General features: G+C 39.3%; 2 protein-coding genes across 2 annotated transcripts in view; one reads left to right on the forward strand and one right to left on the reverse strand.

Moving 5' to 3' along the window:
• The window catches only part of LOC101359393 (solute carrier family 22 member 9-like), a 95875-nt gene that overhangs the window by 25770 nt on the left and 55653 nt on the right, over positions 1–14452 (reverse strand). The gene's annotated exons all lie outside the window — the stretch shown is intronic.
• The window catches only part of LOC101359131 (solute carrier family 22 member 9), a 20104-nt gene continuing 10330 nt past the window's right edge, over positions 4679–14452 (forward strand). Inside the window, exons 1-2 of the mRNA XM_023738242.1 lie at positions 4679–5080; positions 6811–6914. Coding sequence (XP_023594010.1) covers positions 4679–5080; positions 6811–6914 — 506 coding nt within the window. The remainder of the gene's footprint in view (positions 5081–6810; positions 6915–14452) is intronic.

Below are 14452 nucleotides of genomic sequence, written 5' to 3' on the forward strand. Positions count from 1 at the left end.
TTTTTTTTTGATTAGTGCCAGCAATGTTGGGGTAAGATGGTATCTCATTGTAGTTTTGATTTGCATTTCTCTAATGGCTAATGATTGTGAGCATTTCCTCATGTGTCTATTAGCCGCCTGAATGTCTTCTTTGGTGAAGTGTCTGTTCATATCCTTAGCTCATTTTGTAATTGGATCATTTATATTTTTGTTATTGAGGTGTTGAAGTATTCTATACATTTTAGAGATTAGACCCTCATCAGATATGTCGTAGTCAAAATTTTTTCCCAGTCTGTAGGTTCTGTTTTTACTCTTTTGGTGAAGTCCTTTGATGACTATAAGCAGTTTAATTTTTAGGAGCTCCCAGTTATCTAGCTTATCTTCTGGTGTTTGTGCACTGTTAGTTATGGCTTATATTCTATCTATGCCATGTATTAGGGCCACTAGTATTGTCCCTATTTTTCCTTCCATGATCTTTATCGTTTTAGATTTTATATTTAGGTCTTTGATCCATTTTGAGTTAGTTTTTGTGTATGGTGTGAGATATGGGTCCTGTTTAATTTTTTACAGATGACATCAAATTTTTTGAGCACCAATTGTTAAAAGACTGTATTTTCCCCCATTTAATGGATTTTGCACCTTTGTCAAATATCAGCTACTAAGAGGTGGATGGATTTACATCTGGGTTCCCAATTCTATTTCACTGGTCTATGTGTCTGTCGTTGTACCAGTACCAGGCTATTTTGACTACCATGGCTGTATAGTAGGTTCTGAGATCAAATAGTGTGAAGCCTTATACTTTGTTCTTTTTCTTCAATAATGCTTCGCTTATCTGGATCTCTTTCCTTTCCATATAAAGTTGATGATTAGTTTTTCCATCTCATTAAAGAATGCTGTTGGTATTTGGATCAGGACTGCATCATATCTGTACATAGCTTTGGGTAGAAATGACATTTTCACAATGTTTAGTCTTCCTATCCATGAGCACTTACTGATGAAGATCAAAGACTACAGCCTTCAGTATGGATTACAACTTAACATAAAGAAAACAAAAAATCCTCACAACTGGACCAATAAGCAACATCATGATAAATGGAGAAAAGATTGAAGTTGTCAAAGATTTCGTTTTACTTGGATCCACAATCAACACCCATGGAAGCAACAGTCAAGAAATCAAATGATGCATTGCATTGTGCAAATCTGCTGCAAAAGACCTCTTTAAAGAGTTCAAAAGCAAAGATGTTCCCTTGAAGACTAAGGTGCACCTGACCCAAGCCATAGAGTTTTCACTCGCCTCATATGCATGGGAAAGCTGGACAATGAATAAGGAAAACCAAAGAAGAATTGAGGCCTTTGAATTGTGGCATTGGCAAAGAATATTGAATATACCATGGAATGCCAAAAGAATGAACAAATTTGTCTTGGAAGAAGTACAACCAGAATGCTCCTTAGAAGCAAGGATGGCGAGACTACTTCTCATGTACTTTGGACATGTTATCAGGAGGGATCAGTCCCTGGAGAAGGACATGATGCTTGGTAAGCTAGACAGTGAGTGAAAAAGAGGAAGACCCTCAAGGAGATGGATTGACACAGTGGCTGCAACAATGGGGTCAAGCATAACAAGGATTGTGAGGGTGGCACAGGACCAGGCAGTGTTTCATTCTGTTGTACATAGGGTCATAATTGACTAGATGGCAGTTAACAACAGCTACAACAATTCATGAGCATAATTATCCTAAGCTGGGTTCTCCAGAGAAGCAAAACCAGAGAAAGAGATTCATATCACGGAAATGGCTCACGAGGTTGTAGAGGCTGGAAGGTCCCAAGTCCATGGGTCAGGATAGAGGCTTCTCCTGATTCATATAGCTGCAGGGGCTGGCAAACCCAAGATCAACAGGTCAGAGAGCAGGGCTCTTGGTCATAGGCTGCGAAGATCCATGAATCCCAAGATCGGCAGGCAATACCGCATGCATAAACTGTTAGCTGCAGTATACAGTGTGAGCAAAAAGCCACTGAGCCTTGCCAGAATGTCCGCTTATATTCAATGCAGGTCACACGCCCAAGGAAACTCCCTTTCAACTGATTGGCTACTCATAGCAGATCCCATCATGGGGGTGATCACATATCAAATCTCAACAGGGAAGTGATCACAACATTATACGACTGCTGAAACACTGAGAATCATGGCCCAGTCAAGTTGACACACAATCTTAACCATCACAGTGGTATATTTTTCCATTTATGTAAGTGTCCTTTGGTTTCTTGCAATAATGTTTTGAAAGCACTAATATACTTTGGTCTCTATACACTTGCCTTTTCTTGTCTTTTTATATGTTAGATCATAAAATATTTGCCCTTTTGTGTTTGGCTTGTTTCACTCAGCATAATGTCTTCCAGCTCCATCCATACTGTAGCATGTATCAACACGTCATTTCTCCTACTGGTTGAGTAGTATTCCATTGTATATATGTACCACATTTTGTTTATCCATTTATCTGTTGGGCGTTTAGGTTGCTTCCCCCTTTGGGGTACTTTAAATAGTGCTGCAATGAACATTGTGTATAGCTTCTTGAAATTGGTTTTTCCAATATACTTTACAGTTCTCTTTTTAACTTTTTCATTACTTATTTAACAGAATTTTATATTATATTCTCTCATCAAATCTTTGGAATAGTTTCTATCTCCCTCCTTAGACCCTGACCTTAGACCTGGTGTTTTCCACAGAACATTGTACCCAGCTTTATTTTAACTCAAGATGATTTACATTAACTTTTTAAATTAGAATAAAGTCCAGCCAAGTGAATGATCTGATCCCTGTTCTCCCCCAAAGGAAAATCTTGACATAGTTCCTGTTTGTCTCATAATTTCCCTTTTTGGAAATGACTTGAGTCCATCGAAGAAGCAGAAGCACAGTTTCATTAGAGAGCATGCGATGATCCATTGTTGAGTATTGGCGAGCCACAGAAGTCAGAGACATTCACAGAGCAGGCTTGCAAGCAGGTTTATTACTATTATTTTTTAATTGTTAACCAATATTTAATTATGATTATTTGTTTTAGAGTATTGTTGATACTGTTTTAAATGTTCCATTTTATGATGGGCTTATAAAAAACCCATTGTATTTTCTTCTTGATTTATCTACCTATAACCCTCAATTTTAGCTTATGCTTATAGAAACTGAAACCAAATGTTCTTTGAAAGGTATCTTGTTCCAATACAACAACAACCTGTTGCAGTAGATTCTGACTCATAGTGACCCTATAGGACAGAGTAGAACTGTCCTTTAGGGTTTCCAAGGAACAGCTGGTGGATTCGAACTGCCAACCTTTTGATTAGCAGCCAAGCTCTTAACCACTGGGCCACTGGGGCTTCTCTTGTTCCAATAGGACCTCAGAATTCAGCAAAAATAACCTATAGGTAATCTTAATATAGACTGCAAGGTAATGAATACTGGGAAGAAATTAAGAATGATGATGACCCTATTGGAATTCTGACAAATGCTTTTTATTTTAAGCTGAGAAAAATCTCAACTATTCTTTGTTAAAGGATAATGCGTGAAATTTTGCTTTATATACATACATATATCTATACTACCATACATTACCATACATCTAAAAACAATCAAACCTTTTTGTAGACAGCCTCACTGGTGATTCTATAGAAAATATGATACACATTGATTGTTCTTTTCTGTAAACATTATACACAGTGCCTTTCATGGGTTGCTTTATTCTTTATAGCAGTGTAGTAATTTGCAACAGTTCAATAGCCCTTCTATCTACAAATCTGGAAGCATAACTATGCCAGAAATGTCACATTTAAAGGAAAATCTCATTTAATTGGGTATGACAAGCCACTATTAAAGAGCAAGGACTGCAGTTCATGTGTGGAAATAAGGCCTACAAAGTCCTCCTAGGACACTGGTCCATAGCTTTTTGAGTCCCAGCCTGACAGGTGGAAAAGGATGTTACTTCTGACAAGCCAGGATAATTGGTGAACTTTGGGTGTCTCAGAGAAAAAGGAATTTCATCCACAGTTATAGGCACTGCAAGCAAAACTCTGAGGAGATGAGTGGGGGAGGGTTCTCCGGATAAACGAACTGATATTGGCAATAAAAATATTTCCGGTTATGATAGATGTGATTAAAATTACGACCAATAGGCCTCTTCCAGACAGATGTTAACTCCTTAGCCTCAGTATCATAAGACCGTTGTTTTGTTAACTATGCAACAAGGAGGTCTTTATGTCTTTTTTGGTTTATTGTTGTAGTTTAAGTGAAAGTTTACATTTCAAGTTAGTCTCTCATACAAAAATTTATACATACATTGTTTTGTGACCCTAACTGCTCTCCCCATACTGCAACAGCACACTCTTCCTTTCCACACCTGATTTCCCGTGTCCATTCAACCAGCTCCAAACCCTCTCTGCCCTCTCATCTCAGCAGGTTTATTTTTAACATATGTAACTAGTTTTGGTAAAGAGTTATCTCTATGACTTTCTTGAGGATTTCTGGCTTTCTTATTCACCAGGGAACTGGGGTAACCGCTAACACTGCTTTGCAGAAGTGGTATAATAGGGCTGATTGAAGAGAAAGTGGGGTAGAATCAACACTGATTTAGTGAAAAACGACATTTTTAGTGTTTGAAAATACCTGCAAAAAGTTGTTCTGCCTCCACTTGGGGATTAATTCTTCAGCTTGATGGCCTTTCAGGAGCTGTTGGACAAAGCAGGAGGACAGGGGAGATTCCAAATCCTTCAGATTATTTTCCTTTTAACATCCCTTGGAGCAGCACACATTCACAGTCTGCTGGAGAACTTCACTGCAGCTGTCCCTGGTCATCGCTGCTGGGTTCATGTTCTGGACAATGACACAGTCTCTGCTAATGGCACTGAGAGCCTGAACTCAGACGTCCTTCTCAGAATCTCCATCCCACTGGACTCAAACCTGAGGCCAGAGAAGTGTCGTCGTTTCCTCCATCCCCAGTGGCAGTTCTTTCAGCTTAATAGGACTTTCCCCAACATGAGTGAGCCAGACACAGAGCCCTGTGTGGATGGCTGGGTGTATGACCGAAGCATCTTCCCCTCCACCATTGTGAATGAGGTAAGAGGCCCCATTAACATTTTTGAGTGTGTGATAATTTGCGCTTTGGAGATCACATGAAAAATGACCAAATTCACAGGGGACCATTCTTACTTCAAGATTTCTAGGTATTCCCATGTATAGCCATGATACAGAACTGGACTGTGTCATGTGAAGTAGTAAATGATATGTTAATGTGTAGTAGGTACAAAAAGAAAAAACCAACCCGTTGCTGTCGAGTCAATTCTGACTCATAGAGACCCTACAGGACAGTGTAGAACTGCCCCATAGGGTTTCCAAGGAGCACGTGGTGGATTCGAACTGCTGACCTTTTGGTTAGCAGCCGTAGCTCTTAACCACTATGTCAACAGGGTTTCTGTGCAGTAGGTAGTCTGTAAAAATGGTGTGGCGGGGGCATCTGACCCCCTCTAAGTTCACAAGGGGAAAGGAGAATCGAGATCAACAGTCCAAGGCTTATTCCTATGAGGCGAATGTCAGGCATGCCTCCTCTCTCCACCGTCTTTACCAATTCTGACACCAACAGTCCCTCCCATAGCACTCCCTAGTTCTCTGCTGGGTTTGATAATTCGTTGCAATGGCCACACAGAACTCACACACCAAACTCACTATTGTGGGGTTTATTAGGGAAGTAGCAGGCTAGAATTCAGGTTCAGGAATGCTTAGGATACAGCTCTTCAATCAAGACAGACTTTTCTCAGCTGTGCCCACAGGCAGGTCTCTCTCTGGTCCTGAGTCCCTCAGCCTGGCCTCTGCCCAGCTACCGCAAGTGTTACAAAGCTCTTTTAGCTCTGCCAGTAAGTACCCAGAGGCACCCCACTCCACCAGTAAGCCTTGTTTACAAAGCTCTTTCAGCTCTGCCGATAAGCACCCAGAGGTACCCTACTCCACCAGTAAGCCTTGGCCAGGAAGCCAATGTGTCGTTTCCTGCAGGTCTTCTGCCTTTGCTGACACTGTTTTTCTGCTGCCACTTCTCACCGTCTTCAGTGTTACAGCTCTCTTTCTCTTGGTCTCTTGGTTCCAGGAGATTCTCAGTGCAGTGATCCCAAGTCTCAAGGACGTGCTCTACTCCTGGCTCTTCTTTCTTGGTTGTGGTGAGATTCTCTTTCTGCTCTGGAATTAGCTCTCTTTGAAGGCTAGCTGGATGGCAAAACTGACCGATCCCCTCGTTAGGGTTCCATATACCTTATTTGCATGGCCCCACCACCACAAAGGTGCCATGCACCTTATTTACATTATTAGCAAGCTATCCAACCCCCTTCGTGGACCACAAGCCCTCGTTTGCATAGTCCCACCCAGTCATTTGGTGGGAGTTACAAACATTATGGTTAAGGACCATATTAAGTAATTCACTGTATCACATACTCCTAAACAGACCTCTTGCTTAAGGAATGGTTTCTTGGAGAATTTTATATTTTAGGTAAGACCCAAAGGATATGTGCTAGTTAATGAAGTATGGTGGTTAGACAGTGGAAGGAGGAAATAGAAAAAGATATCCAGATAGTTAGAATAGATTGTTGGAAGCTTGTGAAGTGAGAAAGCCTGCTGTTGTTTTCAAAGAGCTGAAAGAAGTTCATTATTTGTTGAGTTTAGGATGCAGTGTAGAGAGGCTGAACATGGGGTTGGTGAGCAGCATCGAAATAGCAGAGAACCTTGCCGATCATGTAAGGAGGTTTGAATGAGGGGCCCCTGGATGGTTTAAAGCTACTGAGAAGCTCTTCATTCTCTTTCAGTGGCACTTGGTATGTGGATCCCAGAGTTTAAAATCAGTGTCTCAATTCATTTTCATGATTGGAGGGCTGATGGGAAGTCTCATATTTGGCCATCTCTCTGACAGGTGAGTGTCATTTTTTTTTTTTTTCAGGCTTGTTTATCAGCTCAGGTATTTACTCCTTCATTCAACAAACGTTCATTGTCTGGCTCTGTCTTTGGTTCTGATCTCTCCCACAGGAACTTACAGTCTAATGAGATCAGTGTACTGGAAATTATAGTTGGTGTCATAGTTAGAGTTGGAAGTGCCATATGCATGGAAAGGAAGAAGGAACATAAGAATATCAGGAAAGGACTTTCAGAGGAGATATCCTGACACAGGTTTAGGTTAGAAATATGTAACAGCACCTTCAACCTTAGCCATGTCCAGAATCTCCTATACCTGTGATGCAGGAGCTAAATAATTGCAATGTCACAGAGACTAGCCATCATTGCATAGTTGCAAAGTAGCTACACAGGTATAGTGTCTTTAGATCATTATAAAATTAGTTGGATGGTAGCAAGAGGGTACTTGTGTCTACCCTGAATGTTAGTTATTTGGTGATTTGTTAGATAAAGAGAGTTTTTGCAGCCACACAAGGTAAACATGGAAGAATCTTTCATGGCTTGGGATATAAAAAGCTCAGAATGCTCAGTTTTGTGCCTCCTATGACATGGAGATCCCATAGTTTGAATAGGCAGGTACATGAATAATTTCTTTTATAAGGATAAGCATAAAGCTGGTTCCTATGAGGCAGAGGTTAAAGTTGTCCCAAATGTCCAACTTCTCCAAACTGCTGTACCACTCCATCATCTCTAACATCAACTACCCCTCCTCCCCTCAGTACTCCCCCTCCTGTCTTTGGGTTCGGTGTTTTGCTGCAACGTCTCACAGAACTCATGAACCGTACTTACAGTTAAGTGGTTTATTAGGGAAGAAACAGGGTACAACTCGGGATCAGGATCCACTTGGAAGTAACGAGAACAACTCAGGGTACAATTCTTCGATCAAGACAGCTTCTTCTCGCCCTCTGATGCCGGGCCTTGCTCAGGGCCTTCTTGGGCAAGTGCTACAGCTCTTGGCTCTGTGTGTCAGCAGGCCCCACCACAGCCCTCTTGTGCCTGTCTCCTGGTTCCTGCCATCTCGGGCTGCTATCGCTCTTGCTACTGCTGTGTCGCCATCTCTGTCTTCAGTGTTACAGCTCCTTCTTCTCTCTCTCTCTCCATGTCTCCCTCTAAAATCTCTGTTAGGGAAACTGTTATATAGCAAGCTCCTCATCAATTTCAAGGCTGGCTTCCCTCAGCAAGACCACGAACTAACCTATCTCCTGCAAGGGTTCCATGTACATTATTTGCATTAGCCACCCTCACAAGAGTTCCATGCACCCTATTTGCATTAGCAGATTATTTGATCCCCACATACGCCTTATTTGAATATTCCCACCCAATCATTTTGTGGAGCTTACAAGACCATGCATGGTTCTTGTTGTTGTTGTTAGGTGCCATTGAGTTGGCCCTTACTGATAGTGACCCTATGGAAGGGCCATATTAAGTAATTCACTGCACCTCAGCAGGCAACCATTGCCATCACCCAAGATTTTATCTTAGGTGACAAAATTGGGGGAAACTGAGATGCCTGTGGTCATCTCACAACCTAACACCCTCTTGTAAAGTCTGCTGAAAATTATGTCTTTTGAGCTTATTGCAGTGATGTGTAACTATAATATTCTCAGGTCCTTGCTGCTCATTTTCACCAATCTCAGACCTGGGACTCGGTGGTGTTCATTAAAATTACATGGTAGTTTAAATGGAAAAGAGAGGAGAGAGAGCAGTTTTGATTCAGTATTAACTGAAGGCAAGAAGTAGAAAATGAGAGTGGAGAATTAGGAAAGACTTTGCAGGGCCCTGTATGCTAAGCTAAGGACTTTGAACTTCATTCAGAAATCTAAGGAAACCATTGAAGGTTTGGGCAAGGGAGGGAAATGATCACATTGACATCTTGAAAAATTCAAGCACAAGTATTCATAATATCCTCACACTGTAAATGTCATTCATTGGCAAAGTAGAATTGTAGTAAGTATGTAATGGACTCCTATGTAGTTATGAAAATGAAAAAAACTATTCTGATATTCTACAATGTGGGTAATTTCTTCCAGTTATACTAATGAAGCCTGTCACTGTCATGGTTAATTTTATGTGTCAATTTGGCCATGCTATGGTGCCCTTTTGTCTGGTCAAACACTAGTCTAGATGTTGCTGTGAAGTATTTATGTGTGATTAGCATTTAAATCAGTTGGCCTTAAGTAAAGCAGCTGTTGCTGTTAGTTGTCATCCAGTCGACTCCGACTCATGGCGACCCCATGTATGTCCAGTAGAACCGTGCTCCATAAGGTTTTCAGTGACTCATTTTTTCAGGAGTAGATTGCCAGGCCTTTCTCCTGAGGCATCTCTGGGTGAGTTTGAACTGCCAACCTTCGGCTAGTAGTCAAGTGAAGTAAAGCAGACTACACTCCATAATGTGAGTGGGCATCATCCAATCAGTTCAAAGCCTTAAGAGCAAAACCAGAGGTTTCCTGAGGGAGGATTTGGCCTCTAGACTATAAACAGACATCTTGCCAGAATTCCTCTCTGTCTCACACCACCTGATCTGCCAATTTGGGATACAAGACAGCTAGAATTTCCAGCCTATTGCCTTACTTGTGGATTTTGGATTACCAGCCCCTACAATCTTGTGAGTCAATTCCTCAAAATCTCTGTGTGTGTGTGTATATATGTATATACATACATACATCTATATGTAATATATATACATAAACATATATGTATATATATGTGTGTGTGCGTGCAGCGCACACATAGTCCCTGATTTACGATGGGGTTCTGTTCTGACAACTCCATCGTAAGTCAGTTCTGACGTAAGTCAAATACTTCTTTTTTTGTTTTCATTATTATTGCCTTTTATTATCAGTATCTTTATAAATCCCATCTTTTATAAATCCCATCTGTGAGTAAATATCTGAGAATGATAACATCAGCAAATTACCCACTGCAACACTGTATGTAATACATATTACTAACGATAAGATGTACAAAAAAAAAAGTAAAAAACCAAATGGTTGTAAGTGCCGTTCATCATAACTTGAATATGACATATACATATTTACTTATGTATATCTGGTCTGTTTCTCTAGAGAACCCTAAGACAGTCACAAAGCGTATATACTGCTTGATTTCATTTTTGTAAAGATTTGAAAAAAACAAACTAATGTGTGGTGTTAAAATCAGGATAGTTGCTTTTTTGTGGGAGTACTAACTGGGGACAAAAGATGTTGTTAGGTGCTGTCAAGTCTGCTCCGACTCATAGCAACCCTATGCACCACAGAATGAAACACTGCCCTGTCCTTCACCAACTGCCCGTTGTTGCAGCCACTGTGTCAATTCATCTCTTCCAGGGTCTTCCTCTTTTTTGCTGACCCTCTACTTTACCAGGCATGATGTCTTTCTCCAAGGACTGGTCCCTCCTGTTAACATGTCCAGAGTATGTAAGATGAAGCCTCAACATCCTCGCTTCCAAGAAGCACTCTGGCTGTACTTTTTCCAAGACAGACTTGTTCATTCTTCTGGCAGTCCATGGTATATTCAATATTCTTTGCCAACACCGTAATTCAAAGGCCTCAATTCTTCTTCAGTCTTCCTTATTCATTGTCCAACTTTCACATGCATAAGAGTTGATTGAAAATATCATGGCTTGGGTCAGGCTCACCTTAGTCCTTAAAGTGACATCTTTGCTTTTCAATACTTTAAAGAGATCTCTTGCAGCAGATTTACCGAATGCAATGCATCATTTGATTTCTTGACTGCCACTTCCATGGGTATTGATTGTGGGGGTGCACGATAGGCTTCTTTTATGGTAGTCATGTTCACTTCCTTGACCCGCTTGATAGTTTAATGAATGTATTCACTTTGTAAAACTTAATCAAGCTGTGAAGATTCATGTGTTCATCTCTCTATATGCTTTTTAAACTTCAGTAAAACTTTTATTATTTTGAAAAGTTTCACAAAAACAAGGATGTGGATAGATTGGGTATACAAGAATTCTTTATACGATCTTTGCAAATTTTCTGTAAAATTATTCCAGTAAGAAAAGTTTATTGAAAAAAAGAGGTAGACAGACTTATATAAATAGATAGATACATATATACATGTGAAAGATACAGATAGCTGAGAAAGACAAAGACAATCAGAAAGAGATAACTGTAGTAATTCCCACTCAATCACCTGATGCCTATGCGAAGAAAGAGAAAGTTCAAGCTTTAGAAGGTACATATCAAATACTAAAAGTTGTAACATATTAACTTGGTAGGCTACACATCTTCCAATATGTTCTAACAGAAACTAGGTCACTGGTCAATAGGGTAGTGTAAGAGCAAACCAAGTCCAAATTATCTAGAAGGAGGAAAATGACAAACATCAGAGCAGAGATAAATGAAACAGAGAATAAGAAAATAATAGAAAGAATCAATGACACCAGAAGTTGGTTTTATAAAGAGATCAATAAAGCTGACAATCCTCTAGCTAGACTGACAACAAAAAAGAGAGAAGATGCAAATATCTAAAATCAGAAATGAAAGTGGGGACATCACAACTGACACTACAGAAATAAAAAGGATCATAAGAGAATGCTAAGAACAATTGTATGCCAACAAAGTAGTTACTTAGATAAAATGGACAAATTCCTAGAAACACAAACTTCCTACACGGACTCAAGAAATAGAAGATATCAAAAAAACCCATAACAAGTGAATGGATTGAATCAGTAATCAGAAACCTTCCATAAAAGAAAAGCCCTGAGTCAGGTGGCTTCACTGGGAAATTCCACCAAACATTTATAGATGAAGTGACTCCAATCCTTCTTAAACTTTTTCAGAAAATAGAAGAGGATAGAACACTTTTTAAATCATTCAGTGAAGGCTAGGATTACTTTGATACCAAAGCCAGGCAAAGACACCAGGAGAAAGGAAAACTACAGACCAATATCCCTGTGAATATAAATGCAAAAATCGTCAAAAAATTCAGCAAACTGAATCCAAAAGCATATTAAAAGAATTATATACCATGATCAAGTGGGATTTATCTCAGAAATGCAAGGCTAGTTCAACATTAGAAAGTCAATGAGTGTAACACAACACATTAATAAAACAAAGAAAAAAAATCACATGATCATCTTAATCACAGAAGAGAAGGCTTTTGACAAAATCCAACGACCTTTTTTGATAGAAGCACTCAACAAGCTAGGGATAAAAGGGAAATTCCTCAATCCGATAAAGGGCATTTATGAAAAACCCACACCTAACACTATTCTCAATGCAAAAAGACTGAGAGCTTTCCCCTAAAGATCAGAAATATGACAAGGATGCTTGCTCTCATGACTGCTACTCAATATTGTACTGCAAGTTTAGCCAGAACAACTAGGCAAGAAAAAGAAATAAAGTGTATTCAAATTGGAAAAGAAAAAGTAAAAGGATTCCTTTTTGCTGATGACATGATTTTATATATAGAAAACCCAAAAAATCCACAAGAAAGCTACTAGCCCTAATAAATGAATTCAGCAAAGTGGTGAGACAAGAGCAACACACAAAAATCAGCCTGGTTTCTATACATCAGCAATGAACATTCTAAAAAGGAAGTTAAGGCAACAATTCCATTTAAAACAACATCTAAAAGAATAAAGTACTAAAAAATAAATTTAATAAAGGAAGTGAAAATCTGTACACTGAAAACAATAAAATATTACTGAAAGAAATTAAAGATCTAAATAGATGGGAGGACATTTTGTGTTCATGGGTACGAAGACAATATTGTTAAGATGTCAATATTACCCAAAACAATCTACAAATTCAATACAATTTCCATCATAATTCCAACAGCCTTCCTTGCATAAATGGAAAAGCCAATCCTCAAATTTATATGGAACTGCAATGAGCCATGAATAGCCAAAGCAATCATGGAAAAGAATAAAGTAAGACGACTCACACTTCCTAATTTCAAAACACACTATAAAGCTACAGTAATCAAAAGTCTGGTACTGGTATACTAATATACCAGTGGAATAGAATTGAGAATCCAGAAACGAACTTGCGCATCTATGGTTAATTGATTTTTGACAAGGGTCCTAAGTCTGTTCAAAGGGAAAAAACAGTCTCTTTCATAATTGGTGCTAGTACAAGTGGATTTCCACATACACAAAAATAAAGCTGGACCCATACCTCACACCATATATGAAAATTATTTCAAAATGAATGAAGGACCTTGTCATAGTCATCCAGTGCTGCTATTACAGAAATACCACAAGTGAATGGTTTTAACGAAGGGAAGTTTATTTCCTCACAGTTAAAGTAGGTTAAAAGTCCAAATTCAGGGCATCAGCTCCAGGGGAAGGCTTTTTTTCTCTGTCAGCCTTCTTCTCTTCAGTGTTCCCCTGGACTAGGAGCTTCTCTGCGCAGGGACCCTGGTCCAAAGAATGCGCTCTGCTCCCAGCACTGCTTTCTTGATGGTATGAGGTTCCCCCTGTCTCTCTGCTCACTTCTCTCTTTTGCATCTCAAGACATTGCCTCAGGACACAATCCAATCTTATAGACTGAGTCCTGCTTTACTAACACAACTGCCACCCATCCTACCTCATTAACATCATAGAGGCAAGATTTACAACATATAGGAAAATCACACAATACCAGGAATCATTGCCCAGCCAAACAGATACACACACTTTTGGGAGGACATAATTCAATCCATGGCAGACCTACAAGTAAGAACTAAAATAGCAAAATTCTTAGAAGAAAACAAGGGTAATGCTTTGGGACTTAGTGTTCTTAGATATGACACCAAATGCATGAGCAACAAAAGACAAGAAAGATAAATGGGACTTCATCAAAATTAAAAGCTTTTGTACATCAAAGGGCTTTCTCAACAAAGTGACGGTCAGCCTACATATTGTGAAAAAAAATTGGGAAATATATATCTAATAAGGGTTTACTATCCAGAATATATAAAGAACTCTTACAACTTAACAAAAAAAAGACAAAAAACCCAGTTAAAAAAATGAGTAAGGACTTGAACAGACATTTCAGCAAAGAAGAAATACAAATGGACAACAAGCATATGAAAAAATACTCAATGTCACTATATAATGATTAAAGGGTCAATACACCAGGAGAACATAACCATAATAAATATTTATGCACCCAACGACATGGCTCCAAAATATATAAAACAAACTCTAACAGCACTGAAAAGAGAGATAGACAGCTCCACAATAGTAGTAGGGGACTTCAACACGCCACTTTCGGTGAAAGACAGAACATCCAGAAAGAAGATCAACAAAGACATGGAAGAGCTAAATGTTACAATCAACCAACTTGATCTCATAGACATATACCGAACATTGCACCCAACAGCAGCCAACGATACTTTCTTTTCCAATGCACATGGAACATTCTCCAGAAGAGACCACATATTAGGCCATAAAGCAAGCCTTAACAAAATCCAAAGCATCAAAATATTACAAAGCATCTTTTCTGACCATAAAGCCATAAAAGTAGAAATCAACAACAGAAAAAGCAAGGAAAA

Source organism: Trichechus manatus, unplaced genomic scaffold, assembly GCF_000243295.1.
Source record: "Trichechus manatus latirostris isolate Lorelei unplaced genomic scaffold, TriManLat1.0 scaffold00113, whole genome shotgun sequence".
Classification (NCBI taxonomy): Eukaryota; Metazoa; Chordata; class Mammalia; order Sirenia; family Trichechidae; genus Trichechus; species Trichechus manatus.